This window comes from Herpailurus yagouaroundi, unplaced genomic scaffold (assembly GCF_014898765.1).
Source record: "Herpailurus yagouaroundi ecotype Mexico unplaced genomic scaffold, PumYag 308, whole genome shotgun sequence".
Lineage (NCBI taxonomy): Eukaryota > Metazoa > Chordata > Mammalia > Carnivora > Felidae > Herpailurus > Herpailurus yagouaroundi.
The window spans coordinates 2,188,200-2,204,687 of record NW_024412525.1 but is presented as its reverse complement, the minus strand read 5'-3'; the positions used below and the strand labels follow the sequence as shown (position 1 = coordinate 2,204,687).

The 16,488-nt window shown below is 54.2% G+C and overlaps 1 protein-coding gene across 1 annotated transcript in view; it reads right to left on the bottom strand.

Annotated features, from left to right (window-relative positions):
- The window catches only part of IGFN1 (immunoglobulin like and fibronectin type III domain containing 1), a 31,672-nt gene extending 16,057 nt beyond the window's left edge, over positions 1-15,615 (bottom strand). The window contains exons 1-12 of the mRNA XM_040462016.1: positions 15,504-15,615; positions 13,166-13,215; positions 12,565-12,687; positions 11,120-11,259; positions 10,090-10,189; positions 8,653-8,697; positions 8,337-8,382; positions 7,580-7,754; positions 6,587-6,700; positions 4,942-5,110; positions 3,477-3,749; positions 2,688-2,737 (exon numbers count right to left, since the gene is read on the bottom strand). Coding sequence (XP_040317950.1) covers positions 2,688-2,737; positions 3,477-3,749; positions 4,942-5,110; positions 6,587-6,700; positions 7,580-7,754; positions 8,337-8,382; positions 8,653-8,697; positions 10,090-10,189; positions 11,120-11,259; positions 12,565-12,687; positions 13,166-13,172 — 1,242 coding nt within the window. The 5' untranslated portion in view covers positions 13,173-13,215; positions 15,504-15,615. The remainder of the gene's footprint in view (positions 1-2,687; positions 2,738-3,476; positions 3,750-4,941; positions 5,111-6,586; positions 6,701-7,579; positions 7,755-8,336; positions 8,383-8,652; positions 8,698-10,089; positions 10,190-11,119; positions 11,260-12,564; positions 12,688-13,165; positions 13,216-15,503) is intronic.
- Between the last annotated feature and the right edge of the window lie 873 nt (positions 15,616-16,488).

Below are 16,488 nucleotides of genomic sequence, written 5' to 3'. Positions count from 1 at the left end.
CTATAACCTATCTCACCCCCTGACCCCATTCTCCCAGAACCCTCCAAACCATCCCTATGATCTGCCTTACCCACTGAACCCATTCCCTCAGGAGCTCCCAAATCTTTCCTATAGCCTACCTCATCTACAAGCCCTATTCCCCCAGAGGACCCAATACCATCCTTATAACCTTCCTCACCCCCTGGCCCAATCCCCCCAGGCCCAAGACCCCCTGACCTTTCTCCATAAGCTGTTCTCCTTCCAATTTGCTGAGGCCCTCGAATTCCTGATCCACCCCCATAACCCGGCACATCACCAGAGCCATAAGCCCCCTGGCTCTTGGAACTGGCCCCAGCATGAGGAGCTAGTGCCTCAGGGAACCTGGTATCATCCCAATGACCAGCTCCAGCTCCAGAGGCCCTAGCACCAAGGTCCCTGGTCCTACCCCCGTCATTCACTTTACCTCCTGCCTTCAGATACCCTGGCTCCATGGCTCCTGCTCCCCCAGAGCCATCTTCATGGCCTCCTTCTCCAAAGGCCCCCAGAGACCCTGAGGCTCTGAAGTCCCCATAGTCTCCAGTCTGACCCCAGGGTCTTATTCTTCCAGGGACCCCTGGTTCTGCTTCCACATGTCCCTCCCCAACAGACTCCACTGTTGTAGAGGCCCCGTGGCCACCTCTACCTACAGACCCCACTGTCCCAGGACTCCCCAGGCCACCATGAGAATGATGCCTTCCCCCAGGGCCAGTATCCCCTTGGCCTCTGGATGCATCCCTGGCCTCTGGATGTATCCTGGCTTCATCCATGGGCCCTCTTTCAGGGCTACCTGAGCCACTCTTGAGACTAGCAAGTTTCCCAGACCCCCTTATTGCAGGACCAGAACCATCTTTGTTTCCAGACCACATTTCCCCAGGTACCCCTGAGCCATGCCTATAACCACCCCCTTCCTCAGACTCTGTTCCCCCAGGTGTCCCAGAGGCAACTCTACAACCAGTGCCATAACCAGATCCCATTTCTCCTGACATCGCTGAGCCATCACTATAACCAGCCGCATTTTCAAGACCTAGTTCCCTGGCATACCCTAAGCCACCACCATACCTAGGTCCTATTCTCCTTGCACCTCCTAAGCCATCCTCATAGCCTGTCTCACCTCTGGGTCTTTGTCCTCTGGAGTCCCCTGACCCATTCCAGAAGTCTGGTTCAGAACCTGTTGTCCCTGGACCTCTTAACCCATCAGGGTCTCCTAGTGTCCTCCCAGACCCCTGAGCATCCAGGCTTGGAGACCCAATTAGACTGTGGCTTCTGGTATCCACCCCCTGACCAGATCTCATCAGTCCAGCCCCTTGGGCACCACCCACACCACCATCCCCTACACTAGACCCCAACATTCCAGGCCCACGGTGAGCCCCAGTTTTGCTGAGGCTGGACCCTGTGTCATCCCAAGGACCTGTGCTCTCAGACTCTATTCTGCCACTACCCTCTGCTCCCCACTGCCCTGCTGTCCAGCTTTGTGAATACTGGAGGCTTCCGGAGTCATGCCCTGCCTCACCCAAGCCCCCTGCTGTCTCCTGGCCCTCCCTTCCCCGGAGTCCCTGTAGGCCCTTTTCCCAGCCCCCAGGACCTCCTGGGCCTCCAGGGCTAGTTTTGTAGCCCTTTCCCCCACCCACAGACTTCCCTGGGCCACGATCATCTGCCTGTAGTGAACCCTCAGCTTTGTCCTCAGGCCCCTCTCGTCCCAGGAGGAATTTTCTGCTACCAGATATTGATGATTCCTGGAAGTTCTTTCCTAGAGAGTCCTCTGGCCCCCAGAAACCCCTTGCTTCCCCATTATGAGCGTCTCTACCTCCCTGAGAGCCCCAGGACTCAGGGCCTATGCCTGCCTTGGAGCTAGAAGCTCTTTCTCCAGAGTACTCCTGGGCCCCAGGACCACCTGCCCTATGCCTGTCCCTGGCTTCCCCCAGGTCAGTCCCACTACCCCACACTGCTCTTGTTGCTCCTTTCCGCCTTTCCCTGCTCCGATCACCCCCTCCCTCCACCTCACCCAGGCTTCCCTCCTGCAAAATCTCCATCATTTCCTCTTCTGACCAAGAGCCCACAGGACCAGACTGGGATCCCCTCAGAGCTGTCTTTCCCCTCCCAGGTCCCAGATGAGCACTGCAGAGTTGTTCCTGGCTATGCCTGTCCAGGGGACTCTGATGATCTTCTCTGTATTCCTTTCCTTCCCCACCGCTTCCCAGGCCTCCCACCTGAGAGTGCCTGGACTTAGCCTCCCAGCCTCCTGCTGTCCTACCACATCTGTCCCCATCACTGTCCCTGCCATGATCTTGCTGTTGACCTTCCGTGAGGCCCAAACCTGATTCCAGGCCTTCTCCCTGTGGATAGGGGCTCCCTGGAAGGCTTCTGTCCCAGCCTCCCTCCCTGTGCAGCTGATTTTCCCCAGGGGGAGTGACTGTGTATCCCTCTGCTTCCCCAAAGCCCTTTCTTGCCTGTCCAGGGCCCCAGGCTGAGCCAGCTGCCCCATCACCCTCCATCAAGGAATAGCCATGCCCACCAAGGCCACCTGTCTCTGAGCCAGCTGTGAGCTGTAGCTCAGAAGCAGGCCTGGCCCCATTAAGGGAGCCCTCCAGGGGGCCCTGTTCTCTGGGTTTCCCTCCCTTGCCACCGATGCTCCTGGAATCTTCTGCTTTTGAAGTCTGGGCTCCTTGTGCTTGCAGCTGGTGGTGATCACTTGTGGTCATAAGGCCTTTATCCTTCCCAGCTTTGGTGAGAGGTCAATGGCCCCACAGAGAGACGAAAGAAAAGACCCGTTAAATCAGGCCAAGGCACCTGTCTGACCCCAACTGCTTTGACTGACCTTCAGGTTCCCCAGTAGAGAAAAAGCTGACCATCTCAGAAGCCAGGGTGTGCCAGCTCACTGATAGATGAATCCTATCACCACCTCCCCCAGCCCTCAAGCCACAGACCATCCCGCTGCTGCTATGTGCTTCATGAGGATTTTTGGAGAAAACACATAACCCCAAACTCATCTCCTTATCAAACTGCCACGAGCAGTTGCATGGTTTTTAAAAGATCTGTTTGCCCCACCATCTGCCTTACAAATGCCCAGTTTAGTTTCCTGAGATCACCTTGAGCCCACATCCCTAGGGGGATTTAAGGGTGTTCTTTGGCCTAACCCAGGGACTTCTCACCCATACTGAACTTGGGCCAAGCGCTGGCCAGGACCCTCAGGCCATCTTGGATCTGCACCCCCAGAGTAATTCCAGAGGCCTCGTGGAGGAGATACAGCTGAGGTCGACCCGGCTGGCAGTGAAGGGCCTACATCACAACAGCTCAGGAATAGATCTCGGGAGCCTTCCTCATTCTCTGACAGGGAAGGAATCCTCAAAAGCAAATGACTGACCAAAGGGAGCCCCTACTCCTGACCTTCTTCATGCCCTCCTCGGCCCTGAGGCTTGCCTTGGTAGAGGCAGGGAAAGACAGAGGTGTGAACCACTCACCTTCAACCACCAGCCAGGCGCTAGAGCTGTGGAACCCAGTGCCAAGCGAGTAGAGGCCCATGTCTGAGAAGTGGGCCTCCCTTACCACCAGACGGTGGATCAGCCCATCAGGAGACACAGACACTTCATATTTGTTGCTGAGTTGGAGTGGCTGGTGCCGGAAATTCCAGGTGGCATTGGGGCAGGGGTTGGAGAGAACACACTCGAAGACGGCGTCACCCTGCTCTTCACAGTGGGCCTCAGCCAGCGGGACCACCACTCTGGCGGGGATGGCTGTCCAGGAGGTAGGAATGGGGGTGTCAGCTTGGCAACATGACGCAGTGTGACCTGACACGGTGGGGCTGCTTGGTCAGAAGCCCAGGTTCAGACCAGTTCAGCCACAAACCCCCTGTGTCATCTTGGGCAGGTCACCTCCTTACCCCAGGTGACGGTCCCCCCCCACCTATAAAATGAGGGATTATAATTAGGTTATGAATAGTAAGACTGTTTTCAGCTCTGGAATTCTGTAATCCTAAATCCAGAAATTGTATCCCAGGGTAAGATGGGTATGTGAAGAAAACCTATATGCTGACTGCCGGTGCTTTATATCTGTTATCTTATGAATTCTTGTGACCACTTCCAAGGTAGGTATTATTATTTCCTTTTTATAGGAAAGGAAACAGAGGCTTCAGAAGTTCAACGATTTGCCCCAGTTTTACCCAACCAAGAGGCAACCCGGTCAGAATTCACACCCAGGTCTGGCTGATTCCAAAGCCCCTGCCCCTCTCCCCTATACCAGGCATATGCCCAGGCATACCAGAGATCTCATGCCCTCTTTTTTCTCAACCTTGATTTAGAACCATGTTCTTTACACTCTATCTGCCCAAAGCTTTCTTCTCCAGTCTCTCCTCCTCCCAGGAAGCCTCTGGAGCTGTCAAGTGCTTCGGTGGAGGGGGGGGGGGGGGGGGGTGGAGATTGCATACACAGCTACTTGTGGGATGGGGCAGAGTTTGATGAGGGAGGAAGGGACGGTTCCCAGGTGAGGTGTGGGCACTAGAGGCAGGGAAGGAAGAGGTCTGTACGGGGCACAAGTGTGCCTAACCTGGGTAGAGCTTCTTGCTGGCGGGGGGGGGGTCTGGGAAGTGAGAGTCTGCATCAGAAAGGAGTGACGAGGAGGAGTGGTATTAATTTGGACCTAATCTGGAAATAATTGGTTGCTGCAGAAGGTCTGTGAGCAGGGGTATGGCATGGATGTTGTATGTCTGTGGCTGGAACTCAGCACCAAGAGAACATAGACCTTGGACCAAGACTTTTGGAAAGCAGAGATCACTTCAATTTAACATCTGGGTGTATCTTCCTCTTCTGAACAGTCTTTGCAAGGCAGGGGTAGGGGGCACATCACATTTCTCTTCCCCCCAACCATGGCATGAGCCCCCCCTCCTTACGGATCTCCCCCATTCGAACTTCTGAGGGGAAGAGCACCCACCGCTAGCATCCAGTTCCGTGGAGAAGATTTCCACATCCTCCACCTTGACCTGGTAAATGCCAGCATCCTCAGGATGCAGGTCCCGGATCTGGAAGTGGTAGCGTTTCCCCAGCTGCCGCAGACAGTGCTTGATCTGGTTGTCGAAGCCGTAGGGGATCATCTCACCATCCTGAGGCGGAGAAAGGAAGAGGAGGGTTCAGGGCCTCAGCGGGTCCCCAGGACCTCCTGCCCCAACCCCATTCTGACAGCTTTCTCTCACTGGCCCAGGCACCAGACAACATATTGTTGGAACCACACGGGGGATGGGAGGGGGACAGGGGCAGGGGGTGGAGAGCAGGGCTCAGAGGCCTTGAAAACAAGGAATGTGAGGTGAAGGGGAATAAATGTCCTAGGAGTGTCCTTGACTCTCACCGTGGAGTAAATAATCCGTAAGTGTTACCCAAGAGGCACCTGAGAGTGGGAGATCTCAGCCTGAGGGGGTTAGCAGGGGGCAAGGAGGCACCACCAGGAGCCCGGGGCGGGTGGGGGGGGGCAGCACATTTGTTCCCAGAGGGTCGTGAGAGAGTTCTATCAGATACCCCCAGGGCTCTACAAAACCTAGTACTCTATACCCACGCCCACTTTAGCTAAAGCCTGGATAGATTTGCTATGTGCCAGATACTAATAATAGCTCATCTTCGGTTGTCTACTGTGTGCCAGGCACTGTTTTAGGTACTTGGGGCGCATTAGTGAATACAACAAAGATTCCTGCCCCCAGGGAGCTAAAATTCTACAAGGGACACAGACAAACAACCAATATCATAAGCAGGCAATATAACATATATTAGAAACAGATAGAACTAGGGAAAAAAAGAAAAGAGAGAAGAGGGTACAGATTCAGGAAGGCAGGATGGGGTTGGGGGGGCACAACAGTGTCACACAAGGTGGCCAGGGGAAGCCTGGCTGCGGGGAAGACCATAGATGTGACAGGCAGCAGGACCAGTTGGAGCAGGGAAACCGAGGCGAGCCCAGGGGAGGGGGGAGGGGGCAGGAGGACAACAGAGCTAAGAAAAGTGGTAAATCATATATAATCTCATTCATCTTTTAATTGTGCCATGAGATAGGTCCTACATGACCCTCACTTTACATGTGAGGACCCCGAGGCACAGGGAAGGTAAGCATCTTGCCTGGGGTCCCACAGCCAGTAAGTGGTGGAGCCAGGATGAGTCTGATGATAGAACTAGAATTGCTGTGCTGTTTCCTCCCCCAACACACACATCTGCCCCAGTTCCCACTTTGTTTACAGGCAGTTACTATTGGAGCCCATGCAAGGATGTGTCAGATCTCTGGAGAGAGAGCTAGATGGATGGGGGTGCAGAATTGGATGGGGGATTTCTCAGAATTCTCTTTTAACCCCCGCTGCCGCCTGTCCCCGTGCCCTGGCTGGAGAACCTGGCTGCGTAATGAGAGGTAAGAGCACTCTGCGAACTGTCCACACCGAAGTTTGACCTCACCCGAACCAGGAGTTCCATACGATGCAGGACTCACCATCTGTGGACCTGAATTGCTCCCAGAGGAGAACCCATGGGCCCCTATTTCCTCCCCGCCCAGGACCTGCAGCATCCCTGCCAGATCCCTCCCTCTTCAATGGCTCCTCCGGCCTCACCTTATACAGGTAAATCTTGCTCCCAGAATACTTGAGGTCCAGCTCCAGGTCAAACGTTGCGACCCCCTCCTTGCTGACCTTGATGTGTCTCAGGTTGGAGATGGCGTTGACATACTAGGGAAGACAAACCCGCCCGGGGAGCTGTCTGAGCTCTCTAATCAGGGCACTCCAAACCCGCAGACCCCAGCCCCCCAGGGCCCCACTGGAGCATGCATTTGCCCATTTTACAGGTGGGAAGAAATTTTCCAAGGTGAGACATCAGGTCAGCAAGGAAAGCGAGAAAGGACCCCAGGTGTCCAAGTGCTCTGAGAACCTGGGAGGGCTTTTCTGTTCATCTGTTATTCCGTCCAATAAAAATTTAGTTGAGCTCCCACTGTGTGCAAAGCCCTGGGATAAGGTCAGTGAGAAAGCTTGGAGGACAGAAACTGAGTCCCAGGATGTTTGATGAACCACCTTCAAAAATGATAAAATACTATTTTCAGGATGATGGAAACTTGTTTTGTTTTGTTGTTTTGCATTTCCAGAAGATAAAATCAGACTGATGCTATAGTTAGGTTAGACCCAGGGCAGAAGTTCCTGCAGTTTATAGGACACTGTGGAATTCCCTCCACTGGAAGCTTTTAGAAATAAGACAGGTATCCAAGGTCTGGGGAGGCTGACAGCTGACCGGAAGCCCTTGCAGCACCGGGCTGGGTGCCTTAAGGACCTTCCCTCGTTCATCCTCTCACTAAGCCTAAGAGGCAGGTATGTCTAGAACACCCGTTTTACAAATAAGGAAACCAAGACACGGAGGCCCTAACTTTCCCAAAGCCCCAGATTTTAGTAAGGATCAGAGCCAGATTTTAAAGCCAAGTCGTGGACTTTGAGGCCTGGGTCCTTGGCCCGACACCGGGGTTGGGCGGGGACGGTGCGGACGAGGGCGGGTCCTCCAACAAGCCCAGCTCCAGGAGGGGGCGCCCGCGAGGCACCGGGCTGCGGCACAGGAGAGGGTACCTGGGCCATCTTGTCCTCGTGTTCCTTGCGCATCTCCCGCAGCTTGCGCAGCATGCCGCGGTAGTCCACGATGCCGTACTTCAGGCAGATCCGCTCGTAGTCCTTGCGGTCGGCCGTCAGCAGCAGCTGCCACACCTGCTCCAGGTCCGGCTTTTTCTTGGGGGGAGGCGGGGCCCTGGGGAGCAGGGTGGGCGGGTCAGGGGCCAGAGGAGACCTGGGGGAGCCCCAGGAGCTGGTCTCCCGGGCCTGCCCCCCCCCCCCCCCCCGAGGGGCCCGTGGGGAGCGGCCCTCTCTGCCCTGGAAGAAAGGGACAGGGAAGCTGGGCTCTGGGACTGACCACTGTCAGGACATGATGGACCCAGAGATGGGTGCGTCCGCCTTCTCCCCACAGTGCAAACTTGCTCGCAGGAGAAACACCACTCCTAACAACTTTTTTTTGTGTATTTCTGAGAAAGATGCGCAGGGCGGGGGAAAGGGGGAGAGTGCAGATTATTCTGTTACTTTAACACTTTTTAAAAAATATCATTGTTCTAGCGGAGCATCCCATTTTACAAAGGAGTAAATCAGGACCCAGACAGGAGAGATGATTAAGGACATAGAGCTTAAAGGTGGCAGAGCTCCCAGGTCAGTCCTCCACCTCCTCCCATTGGCCACCTGCAGTCTAGCTTCCTAGCCGGTGGAGTGGAGAGCTGAGCCTGGCTTGCCCATGGAAGTAGCAGGGAGCCTTCACCCCTGCCCCTGGAAAGCCCAGACCCACCTCTTTTTCAGGAGATTTCGGTAGTCCATCAACTCCTTCCTGAGGTCTAGAAAAGGAGCAGGAATGAGGCCCCAAGCCCAGGATGGGATGCCCAGGGGCTAACACGGGGCTACTCCGTAGCAATGGAGGTAGGGTGGGGTGGGCAGTCTGAGGACCTGTGGTCCATGGTTTTGGACCCAAGCCAAGCTTTTGAACAGGCTCTCCTGGGCACTGGTTATGCTCCATAAGGTAAGGGTTTTTCCAGGTAGGGAGCACCAGACAAGGAGTAGCCCATTCCCCCACTCCCGAGGAGATTTCTGGCCACCCTTCCACCTACCCTCCTGGGGTTCCTTGTGCCTCTTCCGATTCTTCCGAAAGCCAACTGGACCATCAGGAGGAGAGGAGGGAGTTAATGTGGACAGATGGGGAGAGAAACAAGACACATTGGTGGTCTTCCTGAGAGCCAGCTGAGTGCCAGGGCCCTGCCCTCTCCACTGACCTCCAAGTCACAGCAAGGGCTCAGCAAGAGGGCTCAATAGGGCGGATGGTCTGTCTGTCATAAGCTTTGGTACCCCAGAGCCTTAGCATGATGGAGGTGGAACTCACCTGATTATCATCGCATGCAGGGGAGGCCCACTGACATGGCTGCAGGGACAGGGAGGTGGCAGAAGTGAGTGAGGTGACCATGGGTGACGGCACACTGAACTGTCGTCTCTGGAGGGGCTCTTCCGGCACCTGGGAGCTGCCGTTTCGGGGTATAGGCCAATGTTGCCAAAGAAGTCAGACACTGCCGTTTGCCTGACCCTGCAGCCATTCCCAATCCTCGTCCTCATCACCTATCCACTCCCACTAGTAGGAAGGAGGCCGGAAAAGCTAAATACTGGCTTCCCTTGCAACTAGGAGTGGCCGTGTGAGTGACACAGTTCTGGCCAATGAGATATAAACAGAAGTCTCCAAGGACTTTCTGAGAATGCTTTGGCTTTCTTGATAAGAGGGCCAGATGTACCCGGTACATCTGTCTGTGGATTCAGTGTGGGTCTGCAGCAGTTGTCTTATGACTCTGAGGAGATAAACCAGCCTCTTCGGGTAGCAGAAAAGCGAGACAGGAAGAGTCCGGCTGTCCCGTGACAGCCCTGAGCTGTGGTTTGATCCCTGGACTCTGACCTCAGGACTTCTTATCATGTGACATGCTCAAGTGTCTATTTCTTGGGCTATTCGTAGTAGGGTTTTCTGTTACTTGTATACAGTATAGCCAATTGAAAGTCTATATCTGCTTTCTCAAGAGACATGTACCTTCCCGTTATTACCCGTGGACAAGTAACTTAAAATTTGGAAACATTGTGCAAGCCAAAGCAAACAAACCGACCCCACATATCTGACTGTCACCTCTGACATAAGCCTGTACAAAGGATCCTTTGTACAGTGGAGAACTGAGGCCCAGAGAAGAAAATGAAGCCCATTGAAGGAGTGAGCAGGAGGTTCAGGACCAGACACCAACCTCCAGCTCCTGCCCTCATTCCAAGGGTTTAAGAGAATATCATCCAGAGCCTCTGCCATGGGGCATCTGCTGAGTGTGCGCCTTTTAAACCAGATGCAGAGTTAGCGCGGAAGTGGATAAAGCCAAGGGCTCTGGCACCAGATGGGGCAGCAGCCTTGGTGTCCCTCTCTCCTTTTACCCCACCAGCTGCACAGCCTCTGAGGTCTCTGAGGGGAAAAGCAGGGCCAACATCCAAGCACTGACGAGACAGGAAGAGGGGGAGAGGGACAGGCCCACCTTCGATGACCATGAGCCTGGTGGAGCACGTGGCTTCTCCGTACATGTTCACTGCTGTGCACCGGTACACGTCTGTGTCCTCACCCGTCAGCTTGTTGATCTGCAGAGAGGCCAAGGCCAAAGGAACAGGGCTAGCACCTCCCTTTCCTCCACTTACTGGACATGGCTATAAGTGTATAAAGATGAACAAGACACAGCCCTTTCCTTGCGGAGCCCCCAGCCTTCATCAAGAAAGTCAGACCCCAAAACAAAGAGCTGGATCATGACAGAGAGCAGATGTACCAACTCTCTGCCATCAGAAGCAACGTGGCATAGCAGAAAAAGCACGCGTTGTTTTTTTTTTTTTTTTTTTTTTTTTGGATCGGATGGATCTGGGACTGAATATCATCTCTGTCATATATTATGGGCTACGGCACCTAGGGTATATTACTTCACCTCTTTGAACCTTTGTTTCTTAGAAGGTGAGGATAACACCTCAAAAAGTAGTGAATGGTCAGCATTGAGTTATATAATCTATGTCAAATGTGTAGCCCAAGGCCCAGCGCATAGCAGGTGTTCCATAGCTGTAATTATTACTCATATTGGCCGGCACGGACAGAGCGCTCCCTGGAGGCCAGGACTGAGTAGACACTTTACATCAACCTTTTGTATTCATAACAACACCATAAAGTAAGTACCGTTATCACCCCCATGTTATAGGTGAGGAAACAGGTACAGAAACAGAGAAGTAAGTAACTTTCCAAGGCCAAGGTGGTGGGCCTGGGATTGGAAGCCAGGCTGTCACACTCCAGAGCTGGAATTCTTAAGCTCCAGCCTCCGCCACCTGCCAGGTTAGCAGCAGAGGTACCCTCAAGGCAGCCAGATCCACATCTGGCTCAGGCGACCTGGAGCCACAGGATGGAGCTGATTGGACTCATCCCCAACTGGGACCATCTCCTACTCCTCTGGGGATTGGAGGCCACCAGGGAGACCTTCGAGGGGACAGGAAGAAATGAGTAGACCTGGGTCAGGGGGAGAACTCAGATCTTACCTGTAGCACGTGCTCCTTGCTGCCAGGGGCAGAGGAGATCTCGTACTTGCTGGAGTTACTGAGGTTACCTTTGGTGCACTGCCAATGCACTTTGGGTCTGGGCTCCCCACAGACCACGGCCCGAAAGATGGCATTTTTCCCTGGGGCAGGAAAAGTGGTCAAAAGATTGGCAGGTTAGGGGAGGGGTGACAGTGTACTTTATTGAGATTTTCATTTATGTTACTTTCACTGCTTTAGGCATTTCAACTGCCCAATCCAAAAAGGGTGTCAGGTCTTGGTGCCCTTGACTCCAAGGCTCTTATGATGCCAGGCGGAGAGCAGGAATTTCCAGACAATGCCTGCTTGGCTTCTGTATCACAGAGTGTGGCTAGACTGTCCATGTGGAAGGGGAAGCAAGCAGGCTTGGGGCAGAAGGGGGTATTTCTTTGCAAGTGGGTAAGGAAAGGAGTCTGAAGGATTCTCCCACGACTGGGAAGGGGATGAGTCTTTTGTAGGTTCCATGTCCACTCTCGAGGTGGGATGGTCCTGAGACACAGGGTTCCAGCCTCAGAAAAGCGCCCGAGTTCCATGTTTGGCCTGGAAGGCTGGGCGCTGCGTACCCTCAAGGAATCCCTTGGGCTCCTGCCAGGAACATCTCAGTAGAGATCAGTGAGGAGTGAAGAAGACCCAAGGGCCCTCCCCAGTGATGAAAGACAATTTCTCATGACTTTGTTGAGTGGTGACTTAAAGTCAGATTTCGAAAAATAAAGTGCCATTCTTTTTCTTATACCGGAATGTTGTAAACTCAAGGTATTGCAGGAAGCTGTGTTGGGAGAACACCAATTCTCATCCCTTCCCCCTAAAGCCTTTGCTGCCATCACTTTCCTGGGCAATTTTCTCACACAGCTCAAATTAACTTATTTTATTTTATTTTATTTTATTTTATTTTATTTAGAGAGAGAGTGCAAGTGGGAGATGGGCAGGAGAGAGGGAGAGAGAGAATCCCAAGCAGGCTCTGTGCTTGGCTCAGAGCCCAACATGGGGCTTGATTTCACCACCATTTCACAACCTGAGCTGAAGTCAAGAGCCGGGCGCTAACCAACTGAACCACCCAGGAGCCCCTTAACTCCATTTTATAGTGTCTACAGTAGCTGCTCGGAGGCAGGGAGAGGGGAGGGCGCTAAGAAACACCACCACCGTTCCCACTCCACGGTTAGCATCCCCCAATCTTATTCCCAAATATTTCTTGTTTCAGCATACCGTAGTATGTCTTCACTCCCTTTCTTCGTTTGGCTCCTCAGGTCCCTTGCCCTTCGGGGGACCCAGGCAGGCAGGCACCGCACAAGTATAAGGAAACACGGCGTGGCCTGGTGCTGGACTTGGGGGCTGGGAGGCAGGCTGGGAAGGACAGCGCCCAAGCCCCCTCCACTGCACACACCCTCAGCAGCTCCCCTCCCAGGTCTCACCTTCCTGCAGCGCCATGGGGACGGGCTTCTGCTGGAAGTCTGGGGTGCTGAAGCCTTCGGGGATATTCTCCACCAGCTGCTGGATGCTCACCCCATGAAGGCGGGATTTCTTGAGGGGCTTCCCTGGGAAAGGTGGGGGAAAGGGAGATGAGCCCTTCCTACTCTTCCTCGTGGGTGGCCCTTCGACACAATGGAGCACCGACCCAGGCACCCAAGGACCATGAACCCCTCCTCACTATCCTACCAGGGGCAGGACTATCTCCCAGAGCTCCTGCCTGTGAGCAGGGCGTTTGAATTTTCTAGTGGACTCTGACAGTCCTCCAGCAGTGTGAATGGAGCCCCTGGGAAGTGGGCAGGGAGCACCCAGGGAAGACCCTGGGAGCGTCATGGGGGTAAAGCTGGAGAAGGGAGAATGCGAAGGGGTTCCCCATGGGGGGCTTTATTCAGGAAAACAAGTTAAAACCCAAAGCCGAGACTAAAAAGAGCCAAGAGACAGGTGAAGTCCCAAAGACCTCTGAGCCCTATCCTTCCCTCCTCTCCACCCAGTGAGAAGCCCAGATGAGGGGCAGGGCAGGGGAGGGGAGGTCAGCTTTTCTCTCACCTGCCATAGTTTGGGTGCGTCTTTGGTTACCGAGGGTGGCAGCTGATCTCCTGAGAACAGAAGACAGAATTGTTTATGAGAGGTGCAGGCTGGTCTTACCCCATCTCTCCCACACCATCGGGGCATCAGTCGCTCTCTGGCATGGGAGCTGGGTAGAGTTGTTGTCCCTGAGAGCTTCTCTAACCCCACCTAGTGACACCGATTTGTGTCCTACAATTCCCTGCCCAGAGACAGGGAGAGGGCAGGTTGGTGCTTGGTTGTACCTTTCCCAGGTAATCGAGACCACAGGGCTGAGCCTGTAACTGGTGAGCTTGTAACAGCCTGAGCTGGTGGCTTGGCCTTTGAGTGCGTCGCCAGGCCTGATGGCCACTCAGAGGGTGAGACATAACCTCCCCAAAGCTCAGGGAAAACAAATTCCTGGCGCTTGGGATTCCTTTAGCTATTTAGTGGACCGCCCCCTCTTGATTTTGGAATGTCAGTTTGCCAGGGATATTCTCTGGGACTCCTGGCTCCTCCCCTAACTCTTGAGATTTTCTAGCAAGACCCGGCAGCCTTCTGCCTCCCACCCTCAACCAATCTGGAATCCTACTGATGACCAGATCTGCAGGGGGGAATCCCTTAGTTGTCTGTTCTTCAGCTCTTTTTGACCCAGGCTGACAGGATCCTCATAAATCCATCTGGCCCCCCTCTGAGGCCAGTGAGTTACAGTGTCAGGTGACCAAAATGTTCTCCAGCCTTTCGCAACCACCATTACCACTATCTCCCCCTGATTTCTTCACAATTGCCCCCTTCCATTATGGCTGATGGGGAGTGCCACCCAGGAGAGAGAGGGGGCTTGGCCCTGGGCTGGGGTGAGAGCCTTGATGAGAGCCATGAATTGAAGGGCAGTGGTGGGGGGATGTCTTGAAAGAATTCTCCAGCAGTCCCACCCCCTGTGCGCTTGGCCCGTGCCCGAGGGGTTCCATTTTGAAGATGCCGTTCCCTTCCCCAAGAGCCTTGTGTTCAGGATAGAATCACACATGACAGAGCAAATTCTTCCCTCCAACTGACACTTCCATTTCACAACTGTCCACTTCTGGCCTCAAGGTGTCCCCTCTACAGCCCAGAGGCTGCCCCCCAGCGCGCTGGAATGCCATGGTGCGCCAACTGCGTTCTGGAGCGGTCACAGGGCCACAGCCGCTGCGCAGCAGGGAGTCATGAGGGAGGGCGAGGGATGATGGAGAGCAGCCGCCAATGGAGGAGGACGCAGCCGACCATGAGTGGCGGGAGCTGCAGGGGCCTGTGTCCCACCCGTTCCCCAGTCCCATGCCCTGGCACCTGTCTACGACCCCCACCCTGGAGTAGTCAGCGTTCAACAGGGACACCTTCGTTGTCATCTTCATTTTCATCACCCCCCGCCCCCATCACCCTCGCCACCAGCTCTCAGTCCCTTACTCCGCTGTTTGTCACACATGAGGTGTAATACTAACCGCTGCTCTCCCTCTGGCCTCCTGCCTTCAGGTCCCAGCTGAGAAGGGAGAGAGAAGCAGAACCCCTACAGGAACTTAAGGGTCTGAGATTCGGCCACCTTGCCCTCTGCACCCCCATTCTCTCCAGGAAGCCAGATTTGGGACAAGGTTAGTGATAAACGGGCAAGAGATCTGCTTGGTTGGAGACTAGAGGGATATGGGCTCAATCAGAGGGGAGGGGGAAGGAAATGAATTCTCTTCCCATGAATTCTTTTTGCCCTTTTGAGAAGAAATTCCAATTTTTCTCAGCACCAAAGAGCAGCCGTGTCATGCCCAGCCCATCATGACTCTCAGCCCTGGAGCCCAGGGCAGTGTCTCCTGGTCTGTCCCGGAACAATAGCCCTCAACACTGCTCACCCCTGCCCCCTACCTGCCGTCGTCTTGCGTCTCTAGGTAGCTGCTGCCTGTACCTTCCAAACTGGTAGAATTGAGGCAGGAAGAGTCAAATGGGGTTTGTCTCAACTGCTTTGACCATGTTATTAATCAAGATGTAACAAGCCCCAGAACTGAAGTCGTTATTTTAGACAGCTAGTCAGATTTTTAACCTGATCATCATTTCACACTCTAAGCCAAACAGTGCCTGGAAAATCAGAGCCAGGACAAAACTGCTCAGACAGGACTCACTGAGATTCTCTCTTCCAAATATCCTGGAGTCCTCTAGAAGGGATTGTACAGGCACCCCAGGGTGGAATCAGCCAGCCAGCAAACGTGCCCCAGGCTGATCCCATGCCCACTGCCTGCCCCTTCCTGAGTAGAAAAGTTAGAGAGCATTCCAGCATCCCCATCTCTGCCCTGCTCTGCCATGGGTGGGCATCCAGGTACCCACTTACCTGGGCACACCGCCGACCTCCAGCCTCCTGTCTGCTCCCTCCTCCCTGTTTCCAGCTGCTGCACACTGCTAAAGGCTCTGAATGGACTGCTGGTGGACAGACAGTGCCGGGAGCAGATGTAGGTCACTGCGGACGCCCCAGGCTCTCTCTGCCCCTCCCACTCACCCCGCCTCCCTCCTCCGGCTCCAGCTCAGGCTTGGCAGGGCAGCCCCCCTCCCCCAGGGTTAATGCCCTAGCCTCTGAGGAGGTCAGAGATGGAAGGGTCCTGTGACATCAGCTCATCCACCTCCTCGGTTTGCAGACCTGTAAGCTCTTAACCAGATTGGCTTGGTTAAGTTTGTTCCATTTGCCTCATTCAGATAACCCCTTTTGGCGGGGGTGGGGTGCCTCATCCAAAGCCCTAATTTTTCAGCTAAGCTGATCCCTTGAGACCCTTGACACCATAAGTCACACTAATACATAAAGCCACTGCCCTCTTGGGAATCACAACCCAAAGTGGCACCAAATAGGCAACAGACTTCGGGAACTAGACAAAAGGGCATGATCCCAAAGGCTGCACCGTGGAGGTGCACTTCAGTGACAGTGTGGGGTGGGGGGAGACCCTGGGAGTCCTACAGCCAGGAGGCTTGCTGGGAGAAGGTAAATTTTCTTGGGATAGAAGGCGTGACCCAGCCAGCTGGGCTGGGGGCTGAAGGTGGCAGGCAGATGGTTGGGTTTTTGAGGATGTGTGGACAGAAAATGGGAATTGGGGCTAGGATGGCTGGTAACATTTTCTTTAAAAAAATTTTTTTAACGTTTATTTATTTTTGAGGGAGAGAGAGAGAGAGAGACCGAGCATGAGCAGGAGAGGGGCAGAGAGAGAGGGAGACACACAACCTGAAGCAGGCTCCAGGCTCCAAGCTGTCAGCACAGAGCCCAGCGTAGGGCTGGAACTCACAAGCTGTGAGATCGTGACCTGAGCCGAAGTCGGACGCTCAACCGACTG